Raw genomic sequence first — 18,055 nt, 5'->3', positions numbered from 1 at the left:
GGAAACACTGACCTATATACCACAGGCAGGCACCCCTGGCCCTGGTCGGGGAGCAGGGCGCCTGGGTTTCCCGCTCAAACGTGGCCCAACCCGGCGCTCCTCCACTGGGGTGCCTGCCAGATGACTTCCCTGTCACTCCTATAATGGCCTACCATCTGCTGTCTGGCACACACAAAGGCTGCCAGTGTCAGTGAAGGAGGGGGGGGGGGGGGGGGGGGGGTTAGGGGCGGAGGGTGTTTAGGGGGGACGGCCCGCACCCTGCCACATGCTGCAGGACACCCCATAAGCGACCCCACCCTCTCCCCCTGACACGCACACACACGCGCCCACACAGAACAGACACACAAACACTGGCGTACAAACATATAGACATGCACACAAAAGACGGACTTATACGGTGCTCGTGAGCAGCCTTGCAGTGAAGTGGAAACCATCAGGTTGTGTATGGTCTAACATGTCAACAAACATGTTTTTTTTTAACTTAAGTACTGTTATCACCCTTTGTTGAACTGAGCAGAAAGGCATTACACACCAAAGGCAAAGGGGAACGGGTCCCAAACAGTGACTGAGCGACAATAAGTAAAGCCAAAGTAATCAATTAAAATGTTGAAGTCCTTTGGCATTTTAATGAAGCGCAACAAACGGATGACAAGTGCCCACTGTGTGACAGCAGCAACTGGGGTTTGTGTGCAGGTTGAGTCAGCAAGGTTGCAGCTGCACACTGTACGAGCAACAGTAATTAATGACCAATTAAGACACCATAGGCCTTTGACATTTCTTGAACCAGTGCCGGGAGTAGGATTGGCTCCGGGCCCTGTGTCCCTCTCTTGTGAACGTGGGGTGGGGGCAGTAAAGTGATATAAGGCCCATAGGCAGCGCACTTGTAGTGGCCCTCAGCGAGCAGAAGGCCTGTCAGCAGAGCCTTGCGCCCCCTTCATTGGAGGGCAATTGAGTGAATGGGCCTGTAAAAACCAACAGACTCAGGGAACAATGGAGCCAAAAGGCATTATTTCACGGGCGAGTGGGCCTCTTTAGTCGCAGCAGCTGACCTGGGGAGAGGCCTCGTGTTCAGGGAGGGAGGGCACGCCTGGCCCTGGACCTTGGGCTGAGATGGCAACAGTGCAACCCCCCACACACCCCATCACCACCGCCACACACATCCTCCTAAATATGGACATGGGTGGGGGGGGGGGGGGGGCAGGGTCAATCTCGTTCTCTCTCAATACCAGCTCTGAACACTGCTGTCAGAGCCACCTGCAGCAGGCTCAAGACCTTTTAGAACCCCTCTGGTGGAGTATGGAAGATGATGGAAGAGTCAAGGAGCCAGGAAGCACATCCTAAGAGCACAGCGGCTTAAAATGTGGGAGAGGGAGATTAACACTTTGTTTTGGTTTTGACATGAAGATGGGGAGAGTTAATCTCAAGAGGAGCATTAAGACCCCCCCCAAAATAAAAAATGAAAAAAGAGGGCCTGTCATTCAAAGGATTAAGATAATTATTTTTTGTCACACAGATGCACATAATTACTTGAGCGCGTCACAAACATGAACCATGTTGCTAACAGGCATATTTCCTAAGTTGAACCATATGGTATGACCTGGCAGCATTAGTCAAGAAAAACAGAAACGGCGGTGATTTAATGCACAGAGCACTGTTTATTGTTCCATATAACATGTACGTACATGGGTTACAAACGGAAAATTGGCATGAATTCTATGGTGCTGTGCCAGAAAACAGGTTATAGTCCTTCTGCTGAGAATATGGTTGCATCGGAAATGAAATGTAATGCATGAATAACGACTGAGTAATAATGAACATTTCTTAAAAAAGATGAACGTATTGCTGTGTCCGTGCGTATCACAACTGCTACATGTACTTACTTCCCTCAAAACCTACATTTAGGAATTTGAGTGTTAGGCATTCAAATGGTATGCAAATAACTTGGACCTATAACACAAATAAAACAAACATACACAGGCACATACACACATTAAAAAAAAAGTCAACGACACTGACCAAAAACAAAAACATTCATATTTAGCTATTATCTGCATCTCCTCCGATCTGACGTCAGTACACTTCAACAATGACACACTGAATATCTACACGCATGGAGGGGCAAAGAGGACCTAAACTGAGTTTGTATAGAGGCCTACTAAAAAAAAAGATCCTTCATAAAGGTGGTGATCAAAACCATCTCTTCCTTCCTGACCCACAGAACACAGCAGATACATCCACGCAATGAACAAGTTGAACAGATTTAGAATTAAAACAAACAAACAGATGGTTTGCTTTCCTTACTTTCACATAAACCACCTTATTTATTAGGTTTCAGTTAAAATCCAGAACTCTTTCAGTTTTCTTTTTTTATACCTGACATTTTTTTTTATATAAAAACTTAAAAGCACAGTTAAAAACATCTGTTAAAAAATAGTGACATTTCTGTGATGGTAGTCTATGTTAAAAAAAAAATGCATAAACAATCTCCTGTAATGCATAAACAATCTCTTGCCTCTACACATCCACAGCGAGGCTGTGTTAAAACGTGCAGTCCGTCCCATTGTGTTTGTTCAAAGCTGCAGATTAAGAGGACAGAGAGACAGGCAGAGATACTCTCTTCAGTGTTGCAAACGTGGACTATGTCTGGGTCCCGCCACTTTCCATGTCAGTGTTTTCATCGTCATGTTGCGACATATTCGGCCAACAAATCCATCGAATCATCAAATCACGCAAACGATCTTACAAAAAATAAAATAAAATCAAGAAATTAAAAAACTTAAAAAAACAAGAGGAACGGACGGAACAAAACAAACAACATCTGAACGATTTAAAAAAAAAAGTGCAATTTGCCTACTTTAAGAGACTGGAGATGGAAAGATGTGTTTGTGGAGAACGAACTGGCTTTTAAGGAACAGAAAGTCAGAAATACCAGGGGAAAAAACCTATGGAGAGGATACAATCTAACCTTTAGTCCAATCAGAACAGAAAAGACGGAATGGAATGGATGGCAGTGTTATTATAATTTAGAGAATGTAGTTGAGGATAGCCAATTCTCTGTCAAAATTGTGATATAAAGAAAATATAATAAGATATGTTTTATAACTTTGAAATAAATAAATTAGTAAACATTTTAATAAATAGAACCTACAGCCCTAAGTGAACAAGAAATCCTTCTCATCTACAAAAACTTCTTAGGAACATATCACCCTGACGTTGTCGTCGCACTACAAAAGAGTACTGAACATGATCTCTGGTTTAATTTTCCTGGAGCAGCATGTTTGACGGTTGGGTTTAGGCTGTCAGTCAGAAACTAAAAGGGTCTGAATGTCAACAGCGAAGGTAGCTAGGATTCTGCAACTGGATAGTCCAGGTGCTCCATTAAAAAATGTATACAATTTGTAGAATGTTCACTTTTTTTCTGAGCATAAATTAAAAAGTTTAAAAACAAAAAATTGAACAACAAAAAGAAACACAATAAAAAATAAAACATAAAACAAAAGAAAAAAACAAACAAACCAAAACCAACCAACCAAACAAAAAAGTACCCTTCCTTTTTTTGCTGCTCCTGTAGTTACATGCTTTACAATACATTCAGCGTCTCGAGGGGAGACTCCTTAAAAGCAGGACGCGGTGCAGAAGCAGCATCTTCATAATTGTTTGAACCGATACAGTCACACCACGTCACAAGTGCTATCCTTTTACATCTCTAAACACCGTCTGAGATCCTCTCCGACGCAAATCGAAATCAGTAGTGCAACACTGACAGTGCTCTCTCCAGGCCCTAACAATTCACACCAACAACTCTACATTCATCTTTCAAAACATGGGTTATTTCTAATGTAAAAAGCAGGATATTGGTGTGTATAATAACAGCGTTAAAAGTTTTTTTCTTCTTTTTTGCTTTGAACAACACACTTATCAGCAGCCCATGCCATCGCTGCAAAGAACCTATTGCTATAGTCTATGGAACAATTGGATTAATCAAATATATTTACTATTTTTGTAAGTCTAAAACTACCTGTTTGTACAAACTTGTAGTCTGGCTAACAAAACAGCTTTTTTTTTCTTGTGAACTTAAAAAGACAAAACCAAACAAAAAAAAAGCCAAGTGTTGTGGAAGACGGACGGGCTTGTGTTAAAGAGAGATGTGTGTGTATGTGTGTCTAAATGTGTGTGTGTGTTTGGTGTTCTGCACACGTAAAGAGCGGTGAACACCAAGACTTGTTGCCTTTCTCTTCCACCAGATTGTCTGAGTGCTGCCACAGCCTTTATATTGGAAGGAGGAGGAGGAGGAGGACGAAGAGGAAGACTGCTGGTGTGGGGGAGTGTAGTGTGTCTGTGTGTATGTGTGTGTGTGTGTGTGTGTGTGTGTGTGTGTGTGTGTGTGAGTGAGTGAGTGAGTGAGTGTGTGTGGACGGACGTCTCAAAGCACTAGGGCCCTTGAGGAGCAGCCGGTGGGATAGGCACTCAGGTAGCGCCTGGCCTGCTCCGTCATGATCAGCTGGTCCTCCGTCTTCCCATAAACCACTGCTTCCCAGTCGCTGCTCTCCTGCAGGGGCCACAAACACACAGAATTAGACCGGTTGCGAAAATATTCATATCAACACCCCAAAGAACTGCCTTTGAACTGTGGCCCTTAACCCGCATTGAGGCAACTGGCACTGACTTAGCAGTTTTGTGTTTAAATGTGGCCTCATCATCAGGCTATAATGGTAGGCAAAGCAAAACTGTTGAGCGAAAGCCCTCTTGCCATTATTTTGACCACAGGCTAAATTAGTATGAGGTAGAAAAACCCCCCACAAATTTAGCTAAGTTTGACAACATGAAACATGAAAAATAAACTTTTCTGGACCCAATATAGTGTCTGAGGATAAGACAGCTGTGTATTGTATGAGTGCTGATAGAGATTGGTGGAGGTAGGTGGATGTGGTTACCGGCGCTGCAGCCTGGTAAGGGGGGCTCTTGGGAGTGGCCTGCTCCTTGCCCAGGGGGCTGATGGGACAGACAGGGACGCAGGCCTCGTCATCCTCGGAGCCGGGGGAGCACATGCTCTCGTCCAGCTTGCGGTGCAGCGGCATCAGCAGGGAACTCGTCAGCAGGGCGTCAGCCTGGGGGAGGAGCATTATATTAGTCTTTTATTCTTTTCATTTATTTTGTTATTTATTACTGAATTGCACTGTTTTACCTTCTTTTTCACCTAAAGTTCTTTATTCATTTTGTTTATACTAATGATGGAAAACAAGTTATTTATCTATTCTCCCTCTGCTGTTAAAAGTTTTGCTTTACAAGCCAGCACTGAATGGAATGCTAATCAATTTGTGTATCATTATCATATTGCGCATAAGCTACTTTAATTGTTTAAAGCTGTAGACTTTTGTAGACGTCTGCTAAATCTTACTCAGGGAATGCATAGAACACTGCATAGAGAGTGTGAACACTTACAGCATTGCCATTGTTGTCCAGCTGCTCCTGTGAGAAGAGTTGGACATTGAGGCAGTCTTTCCCCCAGGAGTCCAACACCAGAGACTTCCGGACCTTTCTAGCGGGCGCTTCCAGCTGGGATTATATAAAACACAAGACACACAATAAAACAACGTCCCGTAAAATACAACAACACACCTCGAACCAATGTGGCTTCATTGATGTGGAGTCTGTTGAACGTACCTCATGTTTCCAGGCACCGTACTCCGAACGCATCTGTGATTGGGTGAAGATGTCTGCACCCGTCTCCTCCTTCAAGACCTCACGGATGTCCTCTTCCAGGAAAGCCAAGGGCTGAGGCTAAGACCAACCAAACAAACAGACAAACACACATGAACATTTCAAACAGGTGACCAGAAGAGTGACAAGGTTCTGAGACTAGACATGTGGACACACACAAAAAAAATTGAACATTCAGAAGAGATACCTAAAATGTAATTCATTTTTTTTCTGTGTTTGAGTTAACCAGTCTTTTCTGGCTCTTTCTTTTTCCAGAGAGGACATGTGCTGATAAAATCACTCCACAGGTAGCTTTGGCTGAACATGACTAATAAGTCGTGTATAAGTGTACCTGTAAAAGCAGGGCAAATAAGTTGGGATTCACAAATGAGTGGACATACCACCATCTTTAGCGGCCCGTGCATCTTCTCCTGAGCAGCCAGGGCATTTTTGAAGGGGGTGGGAGTCCTTGGCGTGTGTCCCATGATAGATTTACGCACCTTAGGGGTTCTGAAACTAATCACAACCAGGAAAGTATTAAGTATCACACCAACACACACACACTACTGGCAGACACACACACACACAGTACACACACACACACCGTACACACACACACACACACACACACACACACACACACACACACACACACTTACCCAGCATTTTCCTTCTGGTGTTTGGGGGTGGTCTCTTTTTGCTGGGGTGTGTTCAGGAAGCACTTTTGACCACATACTGGCGTTGATGTTAGTGCAGGATTGTCCAGGCCTAAGTTCTCTCCCCCTGATATGTTGAAGAACTGGGGGGGGGGGAGACAAGACACAACTTTAAAAAAAATAGTAAAAATGTACAGACCGTGGTGGTAAAAACATGTTTTTAACTAAGGCACCGTGATTTCTTGTTTAATCTCACCTGTGATGGGGAGAAGGGCAGGGACTTGACAGGCGTGCGCTTGGGCGAGATATGCTCCCCCGTGGGGGAATGGTCCCCCCTCTCTTTCCTCTTCTTTCTCACGAATGACGTTGGGGTGCCAAACCTGCCCACGTTGGGGGAGCCGTGAGGTACCAGCTTGCCCTGGCTGGTGCAGTGCTTGCCCATGCCAGGGGCAGAAGGGGTGTCCAGGTGGTACCCCATACCCTCACGACCTCTGTCTGTGGGGTGGTAGGGTCGGTGGAGGTGTTTGGGAGGGGTAGCCCCATCGGAGAGGTCAAAGCTGGCCACCTCACTCCAGGCTCCTGGGTCCTGTAATGCAAAACACATCTAACAGACTATTAATTTGCTCAACAAGTGCAACACATGATACATCTAACCGACTTGTAAGGTGTGTCCAGATACCACCATAAATGTGACTGTAGAAATTGTATACTAGAAAAGTATATCTGGGTAGCTGTTAACATAGCCACATGACCGACCAAAGTGTCTGGGAAACAGCTGTACATTTTGCACTTCCTCCCATAAGCATGCTTCACAAAGCGACCCTCTTACCGAGTCGATGAGTTCCATGGTCTCGGCAAACTCCGGAATGGTCTGCAGGGTGGAGAGGACAGCGCTAGCTTCCACTGCCAGAAATTTGCTTGGGGAAATGTAATGCGACATTCCGGACCCTCTCCCTCCCTCGTCCAATCGGCACATCTCCATGCTCCCTTCTTCCAGGCTTCCCGTGGTCGTCATGGTGTCATCCGTCAGGCTGTCTGACCAGCTGGAATACTGCTCTGGATTCTGTCGGGATACAAGGAATAAGAAATAAGGTCCGGAAGTTTGGGGAAGTATAAAAAGGGGACTGGATGGTTCTGGTTCTGAGTGAGTCAGAATCTGACAGAGTGAATGGAAAGATCCAGGGAAAGACAAGTCAGTGAGACAGTGCCTCCACCACGCTCAAGGTCTACCGTTAGCTAACAAATTACTTGAATCAGTTACCAGGTTACCGTCGGCAATGACTAACTGCTAACGGTCTACATTCGTTCAGACTCAGACTCCTGATTCAAGGCATTTGTAGTTCAAACTTTCATCTCTGATGACTGTAATGCTCTTCATTGGTGATGAAAAGTCAAATGACGGGTAGAGCGAACTGGCCAAACACATGGGTACCTGGGATATGCCACGATCCATATTCTCCATTTCCACATGTTTGGCATACAAAATTCTACAAATGTGATCTCTAGGCGTTTTAAATGGAAAGACAGGTGGATAGCATGACAACACCCAAGTAAACAAAAACAAGACAACCAAACTAGTTAAAAAGTACAGCACATAAATAAATGAAAGTCTTGCCCAAAACCACTACTGGCTGGTCACGCTCATGCCGTGCACTACTGCTGCTAGGCTGGGTAGCTGGGGTAGCCAGTTAATGCAGGGGTCCCTGATCCTGCTCCTGATGGACCTCTCCACTCCGTGTTTTCCATCAACCCTACTTCAGCACACCTAATGATCTCATCAATGCTTCTCCTCATTAGCCAAAAGTATTAAGCAACATAAGGCTAATTAAGGGCATTATAATTATCTTAATTCATGTTCTTTAGGTTATCTTTATATGATAATATAATATGATAGTAAGTAATGTTGTATGCATTTTGTTGCATTGCATTAGGCTTTATTTATTCCTGTTGTTAATTTTGTGTGTGTTTGTGATGTTTTGTGATTCTCTATGGATAAATACCATAAACATAATTGTGATGAAGTTAAATAGGTGTGACTAAAGCAGGGACAGATGGGAAACCAGCAGTGTGGAGGGTCTCCTCTTGAGCGGGAGTTAGCCGGATAGCAACCAGGTTAAAGATGGCCGTGGGGAGCTGAGAGCGAGGGGGAAATGACAGCTAAAGGCTATATATATATATGTAGCCAAGCACAGCTATTGAGGGGGGTGGGGGGGGGGTAAGTGGGATGGGAATGGGTGGGGCAATTCAGGAGGGTGGAAGGGGTGGAGATGGGGGGTGAGGGCTCTACTGCGGTCTACGCCACACGCGCACACAGTGGTCTTACACGAGAGCCGGACTGTCTTCTGACTTCGTTCTCTGCTGACATAAGCAGCAGCTCTAGTTCCTTTATTCTCTGCTCTTTGTGAGGGTCATCAGGGCACGGCTGTGGGGCGCACAGGGGAGGAACGCACAAAAGAGAGAGAGAGAGAGAAAGAGAGAGGGACGAAAGAGACAAAAGGTTTACGGACACATCATCTTACAGGCTTAGGCTGGAGGATCATCGAGCACCACTCAACTTTGTTATGTTATTATTGTTTTATTAATATTATTATTATTATAAGTAGTTGTAGTAGTATTGTGTTGAGATACTAATAGTTCAAAGAATTAAGGTGTCTTAACACCAGACTTAGAGCATTGCAGAGCTAAAAGAAACTGATTCAGCTCCTCTATGATACTGTGTCCAGATTCGCTCGATGAAACTCTGATCAACACCAAAATCCAAACACCACAGCACACACATGCAAAACAGAATGAAAAAAAAAAACAACAAAAAAACCCGACATGAAACATTAAGAGAGGCAAGTTCACCATCGTTATTTGTTTGTTATGAAGCTTCAGCAGAATTGTTTGGTAGAGGGACTCCACACTTACCGACATGAAGCTGGACCCCTCCGCGATGCTGTCCATACACTGACTACTCAGGGAACCATAGGAGTAGCCTCCATGCTTTAAAAGGTGAAGGACAAACAGAGACAAATGGACAACATAAGATTCATGTGCCTCCAATAGACTATGACTGCAGCAACACATATTTATATAAGATTCATGTGCCTTCCATAGACTATAATTGCAGAAACAGAAATTTACATTCAGCTGTTGCTTTATGCACCGTGATAAAAGTGTAAGCACAAATCTGATTAGTATACTCAATTCTGTCCATTGGAAATAGAGCCCATGCTCTTATCACCATTATAACTGTGTCATAACTAGCTAGAGGAACCCAGATCATGTTTTTTTGTTGTTGTTGTTGCTACTGTTTAAATGTGTTTAGATTGTGACCACTGCACAAAGCTAAACATACCCATACATCAAACGGGACATTAAATGTAAGACTTCACAGAGGCCCTGGACAAAGTCAACTCATCAGCAGTTCCCTAAAGGCACTTCAGTAACTCAGGTGTGTGGAACAGGTGGAGCTCACCTGTGCTGGCCCACTCATGGCCATGGGGCTCTGGTCGTGCAGGTGCTCCCCCGAGGAGCAGGTCTTGTGCCGCCTCTTCTGGGATTGGTCGGAGCCGTACGTCCTGCAGCTGTACTGCAGGTAGCCCTCGTGCTCCACCTTTCTCTTCATGGTGGAGTTCCAGTGATTCTTGATGGAGTTGTCCGTCCTGCGGGGGCAGGTTCACACAAAAGACGGGTCAGGTGAGCAGAGTCTGAAGAGGGTCATCTTCAGTTACCGGTGTCATGTTGTCGCTCAACCAGAGGGGAGGGAGGTCCATTTGAACCATTTCAGTCACAACATGACACCTACTCTCCACTCCCTATGCTGCACTTATATGTATACATTACAGATGGCAATATGTTATGTCGTTTATTTAGCCATAGTTCGAAAATGGCATGAAACTACATTTGTTGAATTGACCATTTTACTGAGAGAATCAAAAACATTGATGGCATTATATTGAGTATATTTAATGATATGTAAACTGATTACATTCAAAAACCTTAAAGTCACCAAAACCTAATAAAAGGTCAATTATATCTAATTTTAATGAGTAAGCACAAACCTTCCCGGAAGCAGTTTGGAGATTTCTGCCCAGCGGTTGCCCAGGCGCTTGTGTGCGTCGTAGATGATGCAGTCCTCCTCTTGCGTCCAGGAGGACTTCTTCACATCCGGGTTGAGGTGGTTGTGCCAGCGCTCTCGGCACTGTTTGCCAATGCGACCCTGCAAGTGCTTGGCAATGACCGACCAGCGTTTGGGTCCATATTTGTGGACTAGCTCAATCACCTGCAAAACAACACTTGAATTAGAAATAATTCATATTTGTTCCAAAGTAGTTCTTCTCCAGCTGAAGCAAAGTGCTTCTGAGGCTGAATGAGATATACTAATTACAGGATACAGGAGTAAATATGTGTAGAAACTAAACCTAGAGGACAAATCCAGTGTGGGAGAGCCACTGACCCTAGACCTGACGTGTACAAGACTCTACTATTTTGGAGTAAGGTGTGGGACCTCCTCATAGATAAGGTAGAAAAACACTCAGTCCTCCTTCTCTGATAAGCTGGCTATGAGACAGTGACAAGGGGCTGGTGTTATCTTGTGTGACCTTTCCCATATAATAGGAGTGGTGCATGCTTTCACTTTTACATACACAGTAAATTCGTTTGTGCAGTTAAATGCATCAGGATTACTACTACACTAACACTGCTCATACCACTGAATATACTCTATGTAACTATTGGCTTATGAGAGATCAGTAGCCTTTTAAGATAGCCAGCCCAGCTGGGGTAATTTGTTTATCTTTCCTCTAGTTTGGAAACAATATCGGTCTCTGTTACAGGACCACAGAACCTAACGCATTGAAACACAGGGGCTTGGGTTATAGTGAAAAAACACTACAGCACACAGGCACTACAGGGCGTTCTTGTTGGACGGAGTGGCAGCCATTCTTTGGATTCCTCCGCCGAAGCGTCACATATTACCATGTAGGGAATGCATTATTCACCATTCAGCTATGAGAGGCATAGAGCCACAGGCTTAGCCACTAGCCGATTACATTATACGGATTTGAGCCACCCACATAGATGAGCCATGGCAAAAAAAATACCCTGTCCCCAGCTACGAAAGAGTGGACAGAAGAACTAAAGGGACTAAAGAGGATCTGTGTGCAGGCTCTATGGAGTCTATGGAAGTTGGCCCCAACAGTCTTAACACTGAATCCCACTGTGCACCCCTTCCGTTTCAAAATTTGTCAACTTCAATTGGAAATCCAGGTCAGATTATCTCAGGAGATAACTCTCTTCACTCCCCTCCACTCCTCCCGTCCACCTCCCTCTACCCTCTCTCTTCATCCCTCCATTCTGCTCAGGTTGGGAACACCCTGCCCCATCTCGTCTTACTCTTTGATCCTCCTCCTTTGTCCAGGGTCCTTTCACCAGCTCGGGGTTGAGTACCTTCTGCCAGCGGTGCTGACACTGGCCATCTGTCCTGTTCTGTAACAGGGCGACAAAGAACCACCTTAGCACCTGCACACACTCATCGTGGATAATAACATCTCTAACTCTGTCTGTCTGTCTGGCTGACTCTCTCACTCACTCACTCACCTCACTCACTCACTCACTCACTCACTCTCTCACTCTCTCACTCTCTCACTCTCTCACTCTCTCGCTCTCTCGCTCTCTCTCTCGCTCTCTCGCTCTCTCTCTCGCTCTCTCTCTCGCTCTCTCTCTCTCTCTGAGTACACAGCCGTGCTCAGGAGCAGGCTTCATTCATAATTAAACCCCAGACACAGGCGGGTAAAACTCAAAGTCCCCACTGGGCGGGAACTCATCTGACTTTCAAATTGCTGGGGCTGCCCCTGACACGAACAATGACACTGAATAATATTTGGACACTTCAGAGTTAAAATAAAACATGACTTGAAAGGTTAAAAGAAAAGGGGGGGGGAAACAGTAGCAGTGTCTTAAATAGCTTATGTAAACTTTTATCATTTAGTTCTACATAACAATCAAACACTGTGGTAAAGTAGGGGATTTAAGCAGTTCTATACAATTTAATTCCTAAGAATGTTCTAGAAAGTTTTTTTTAATAGAATATCAACTTACTGGGAAGTAATTAGCAATTAACCTCCAGGTGTCGGTCCCATGCTGCTCCACTAGTTTCTTAAGTCTCTCATCCTGCGAACGAGCAGAAGAGAGAGGACAGGGGTCAGGTAGCGCCCCCTTTCACTAGCAAACCTCCTTCATTAGAGGCTCCTCAGCACTGTCAATGATTCACACACACTCCTCTTCTCACACTCACACACACACACACACACACACACACACACACACACACACACACACACACACACACACACACACACACACACACACACACACACACACACACACACACACACACACACACACACACACACCTTCCCCCAAGAGGAGACATCTAATGACTCACAGTTAATGGCCAACGTGTAAAACACAACCTATTTAGCCAGGATCAAATATAAAATACAAGGTTTCTATTAACAACAGGCTTTCCCATGTTCACTCAGAGTGTTGTTTACTCACGATCTTCATATAAACACACAGCTTTGATCTGAATGTTAAAAAATCGTTTTCAAAGGATGCTGGTTTTGCTGTAGGTGGGGGTGGGGGGCTGTTTGAACTGTTACCTCTTCCCTTGACCATTTGATTTTCCCTGACGTCTTCTTGGAGTTCTTAGTGTCCCTGCAGTCAGGGTCTGTGGAGTGACGTTCATCGTCCTCATCCTCGCTGAGGAGGAAGAGAGAGAATGTGAGGAAAAGGAAAGTATGATAGAAGGAGATAAGGAGGGAGGGGAAGGGGCAGAGGCAATGTTTGTTTGTGTGTGTGTGTTTGTGTGTGTATGTATCTATGTTTGTTTATTTGTGTGTGTGTGTGCGCAAGTATGAAAGAGAGAGATTATAATCTCACTGTAAAACGAAGAGCAATGCTAATTATTTAGAACGTTTATGTTAAACATAAAATATAGAAATATAAAAAATATAATAAGGAAATCCATTATAATCCAAATTAAAAGCACAGAACCTCACGCATGCTGCACTGCTCATCTCTGGAAAAATCATCGTCACTGCTCTATGATATCATCATATTCAAAATACACGGCCAAACTGAGATTAAATCAGTTTTAGAAAGCCTTCAACAGGAAATGACAGCAGTCATTGCCACGCTATAACAGGACATTCCTAACTGTAATTATGAGTGCTCCACACAGATTCTGCATTAAAAAACACACTTCAAATGTTCCCTTTCTCTGCACTAATCCAAAGACGATTTGGATGTGCACAACACTGTAGCCTGAGTCTATTAGAAAGCCTTGTTGCCTGGCAACATTTCCTTACACAGTGTAGAAGGACAATTCCAGAACACAGAGGCAGCCAGGAGTATTAAGTTGCCCAGGGAAACCACTGCGCAAACTTCTATGTACTGGTGAAATTAAAGACCATCTTTGAGGCTTAAATATTTCCTTGCTCTTCAATTGAAATCTGACTGCTAGAGAATCTCCTGAAAAGATTCTGATATCATATAAAATGTAAGTATTAATACAGCTTAATGACACGAGAGTTAAACACTAGGGTCTTAATTAGGGAGTATAGGAAAGTTCTGGAAATGCTACTGGTGTGTCCCAGCAAAGACTTTCCACAGAGCAACAGCTCAGAGTGCCCTGTTTCAGCCAGCACTCTGCAGGCTCACCCTTGCACGGTGCGGAGACACTTAGGTGTACCAACAGGCAAAACTCCAAGTCTTTCACTGAAACGGGACAAATATGGAAGTCCAAATCCCCTGCTGTTTGGCCAGTGAAACATGCTATTGCAGGCATGTTTTTGAGGGAAACAGGGCCTCCCACTGGCCTTTGGTAATGCTGGCCTCCGATGAAAGAGGGCTCTTGAAGCACTGAAACATGCCAATTGAATTTTAGCATAAATTGCCCTCTCCAGGAAAGAGTGAGGTGAGAGGGACGGAGGGGGTGAGGTGTAGGTGGGAGTTTGACATAAACAGGCTCTTTCTACTCCTGAGGTGTGGAGAGCGCATCGGACGGAGAGGGCAGACCGAGCCTACACAGCCAATGATGAGGCCTGAGGGGTTGGTCCACGTCCCATGAACTTTCAAATCTATCCACTCAGAACAAGAGACAATTTTTTGAATCAAAAGTAATGGTGCTTTTTTTTTATCAGTCATTCTTATCATAGAAACATAACTTAACTAAAGGAATTATAAAATGTGAAATTAGTGAGGTTAGGAGGTTGTGGTTGCCAGGTAAGCAAGCTAAGTCTCCATAATACAATTCAAACTTGAACTTCAATCAATAGGCAAGCTAACAACCACCCTACCCCCCCCCCCCCCCCCCTCCCTCTCCCCAGATGGGGCTCACAGAGGGGGGAGAAGAGATACATGCACCACTGAGCTGTTCATTCACCCATAAATTACGTCATGGTTATGTTTGTGGGTTTAAAGACAATGGCCCAGTCCTGGTGAGCTTCTTCAGAAAGCCTAAATAATAATTTGTTAATTTAGTCTATGAGTTTTTGGTTTATGGAATATTTCACAGGTAGCCTATTTGAAAGGAAAATGTCTAAATATTTGCATGAACCTATTTCAGTGCTTTTCCAATCACAACACTACATGTACTCTCTTTCACATTACACCAGTCACATCAGGCTGATGATTTTATATTGCCAGTTTATGTTCACTGCTTCACAAGACAAAAAAATAAATGTATCGTCAAATGTATGGGATTCAGGCAACATAACCTTGCTGTGATTCCCGGAGCTTCACATACTGACTCCAACCCTTTATTAGTACCAACCTCTCAGACCTGCTCCGGTTATGAGTGACAGCTGAGGTGCAACTTTCGGGGCGCTGGGGAAGGCGCAATAAGTCTGCAGTTACGTAATGACAGAACTCTTGCCTTCCAAGGCAGTGCACGCTCAAACTTACGTTAACAAGGGTTGGTGAACTTATTTAATAGAGAATACAACATTTGCAACCAACAAACGAAAAATACAAAAGTAGGTTTCTAGTCGATTTTACACCGCCAGTGCCTAGATAACAGCACACTGAACCAAATAGATCCTTGGCCAATGCACTCACTGAGCGATTGGTAGCCACGACAACTGCAGGTTGTCATGGTATGGGAATGTAGCCAGCTAGCTAGCTAGTGTGGGAAAACGTTCTGTCGCTAAGTAGCTACGTTGTGGAAGACTGAATAAAAGACCTTAGCTCAATAAATAAAATTGTGTCTCTGATCACTTTTGTAAAACGTCAGTCGGACCTCATCAACGTACCTATAATGAGACAACTTATTCAGCTTGCTTGCTACTTCATCTTAACTCGGTTGAGCCTAGAACAGCCAAAGTTAGCTAGCGAATTATGATAGCTTTATAGACGTCTTTCTCACGTTCCATGCTACTTTGCTAAGCTAACAAACCTGGCAGCTTGTCAGAATTGTAATACAATTAATCTTGTTCTAATGTCCAACATCAGTAATTTCCAGTATATTGCAGACCCACTTTACAAATTCGATGATTATTTTAAACTTATACCACACAAGAACATTTCAATGTGATTGGACTGTAAGTAGTTCAGACTGGTTACAGTTCATGTCAGGTTCTAATGTAACTTACTGTGCCATTAATGCTAGCTAACAAGATAGCTTTCACTGTGAGCAGGTGCTAGCGTTACTGAAATGTCAAAGATCACCTTGACGTTTAGCTAGCATGCTACTAAATGCATGTAGGATGACATGAGACAAGTAGTTTCACTATCTAAATAAGTTTAACTAGCAAGACAGATATTTGCTAACTTTGCTTACATGACATGCAACTTAGACAATGTTCCCTATCTGCAATCTAATAATGTTAGTAATGGACGCATAAATTAACTTATTGAAACATCTCATTGAAGAGATAATTTACAATCTGAGGCAAAAACTCACCTTCGCGATTTCATGTTGTTGGCCATGTATAATGACAGTATTGGTATTCAGGCTTTCTTCTCAACGTGAATATAGGAAAACTTAATCCACAAGATCAGTAAATAAAATCCCCTGTAAATTACTTCAGCCTTATACGGAATCAAAAGGCCCTCCTTGAATCCAACGGGATATTTATCCATAGAAATCGCTGTTACCCATGTCTTCTCTGCAGCATAAGTTGTTATTAGATCCCAGAACTAAAACAGTTTCGAAAAGTAGCTTAGTGTGCCAGCAGCCTAACGTTAGTTTGCATTGATCAACCAGTCACATCGCTTGAGAGCAAGCTAAATTATGTGTTCAAACCAAAGATCTGTAGGTGATCAATGTTGCTATCGACATACATTTATTTTTAACAATATACATTAAAGGTATTCAGCGTCTTCACACAACTGACTACTATAAATAATCAGAGCATATTCCTTCTTCAAATGAAACCCGCCTAGTTCACATCATCTACCCTCCCACTGCTGACAGCATTTCTACTTGTTATTTTCCTCGGCTGAATTTTTTGTCCATCCCGCCGAATCTCGCGCCCAGCCTCTTTTTAGAGATGTGTTTGAATCTGCGCACGCGGCCTCGCAGCTGATTGGTCAGAGATGGGGAGAGCTTCTAGGAGGGTGCTTCACGTTTTGAGCCGCTGATCACGGCAGCGGGATAGCGTATTAACCAATTTGAGATTATTATTATTATTATTACGTTTTAACTTCAAATAATCCAATACAACCCGCCTTTACCTTGTTGTCAAACAGCGTACAGAACCATCATGCAATTAATTAAAGTGCAATGAATGAAAGCATGTCGTGACCTGAATTTGTTTCGAGAAACACTCTACTACCCCCTAGTGGGTATTTTAGAGAAAATATTTATTATTGCGGGTAGGCGTTTGTTACTTGTGGCCACACCAAATTATATGATTCTTTTGAATTATAATAACGATGTTACATGCGTAAACACTGTAAAACATGCTTTTGATTACCAACTGTTCAAAACTTCATAATTAGTTATGTCATATGTTGCCTGTTTAGACATAACCTAAAACAGCTATTTAGCACGTGTTCTGAATATACTATATGAGCTGTAGTAAAAGGCGCTTTATTCAGAAAATGGTTGCCTTCATAGATGAATGATGCTTATAGGAAACATCTGAGAGATGAGTCAATCTTTCCGGCAGGGCTCCTTCACTTCCTTAGAGGACCTGTATGTTCCCGTTACACTCTCCTGACCTCATGCTGTCTGAGGGCTCTCTAGAGAGAACACGATTTTGCTTGTTTTTAGGACTCATATTAGCCCATTTTAGGCGTTCATCAACAGACCTATCAGGTTTTTGGCCATATTATCTTAGGGTTGTGGTGGAAAAACTACTAACAACAACCACAACAATAATAGTTTCTAACATTTAGCTTAGCCAAATCATAATTGACCATGATAAAAGCTATAAGACGGCAAGAAGACACAGACACAACGATCCTAAGTATAAATGTAGCGTACATTAGGTATGTTTTATGGCAATGTGTAGGCCTAACTATTACTATTGTTCCGAATGCAGTTCATGAATGTTGCACACCGCCAAGAACCAACATTTCATGATTTCCTTTTACACCCATTCAACTTCAGCAGCGCTCCAGTTGAACAAAGTAGGCAATTTATGTTCAGTGCTTTGACTTTATGTCGACTATCCCTCTATATCAGCGTTATGTACACCTATGTAAGA

At 43.5% G+C, this 18,055-nt stretch overlaps 1 protein-coding gene across 1 annotated transcript; it reads right to left on the bottom strand.

Moving 5' to 3' along the window:
• Nucleotides 1-4,423: 4,423 nt before the first annotated feature.
• mybl1 (v-myb avian myeloblastosis viral oncogene homolog-like 1) lies at nucleotides 4,424-16,331 on the bottom strand (the record flags this gene model as incomplete). The annotated part of the gene is made up of 16 exons (XM_080854845.1): nucleotides 4,424-4,549; nucleotides 4,935-5,108; nucleotides 5,443-5,556; nucleotides 5,665-5,781; nucleotides 6,102-6,216; nucleotides 6,360-6,499; nucleotides 6,613-6,960; nucleotides 7,186-7,419; nucleotides 8,680-8,778; nucleotides 9,267-9,341; nucleotides 9,817-10,003; nucleotides 10,403-10,623; nucleotides 11,736-11,828; nucleotides 12,441-12,512; nucleotides 13,004-13,103; nucleotides 16,306-16,331. The coding sequence occupies 16 exons, from the start codon at nucleotides 16,329-16,331 to the stop codon at nucleotides 4,424-4,426; spliced, it is 2,241 nt and encodes a 746-aa protein (XP_080710971.1).
• Between the last annotated feature and the right edge of the window lie 1,724 nt (nucleotides 16,332-18,055).

The sequence above is a fragment of the Sprattus sprattus genome (genome assembly GCF_963457725.1).
Source record: "Sprattus sprattus genome assembly, chromosome: 17".
Classification (NCBI taxonomy): domain Eukaryota; kingdom Metazoa; phylum Chordata; class Actinopteri; order Clupeiformes; family Clupeidae; genus Sprattus; species Sprattus sprattus.
Note: the sequence above shows the minus strand (reverse complement) of the source record. Positions and strands in the feature narration are given on the sequence as shown.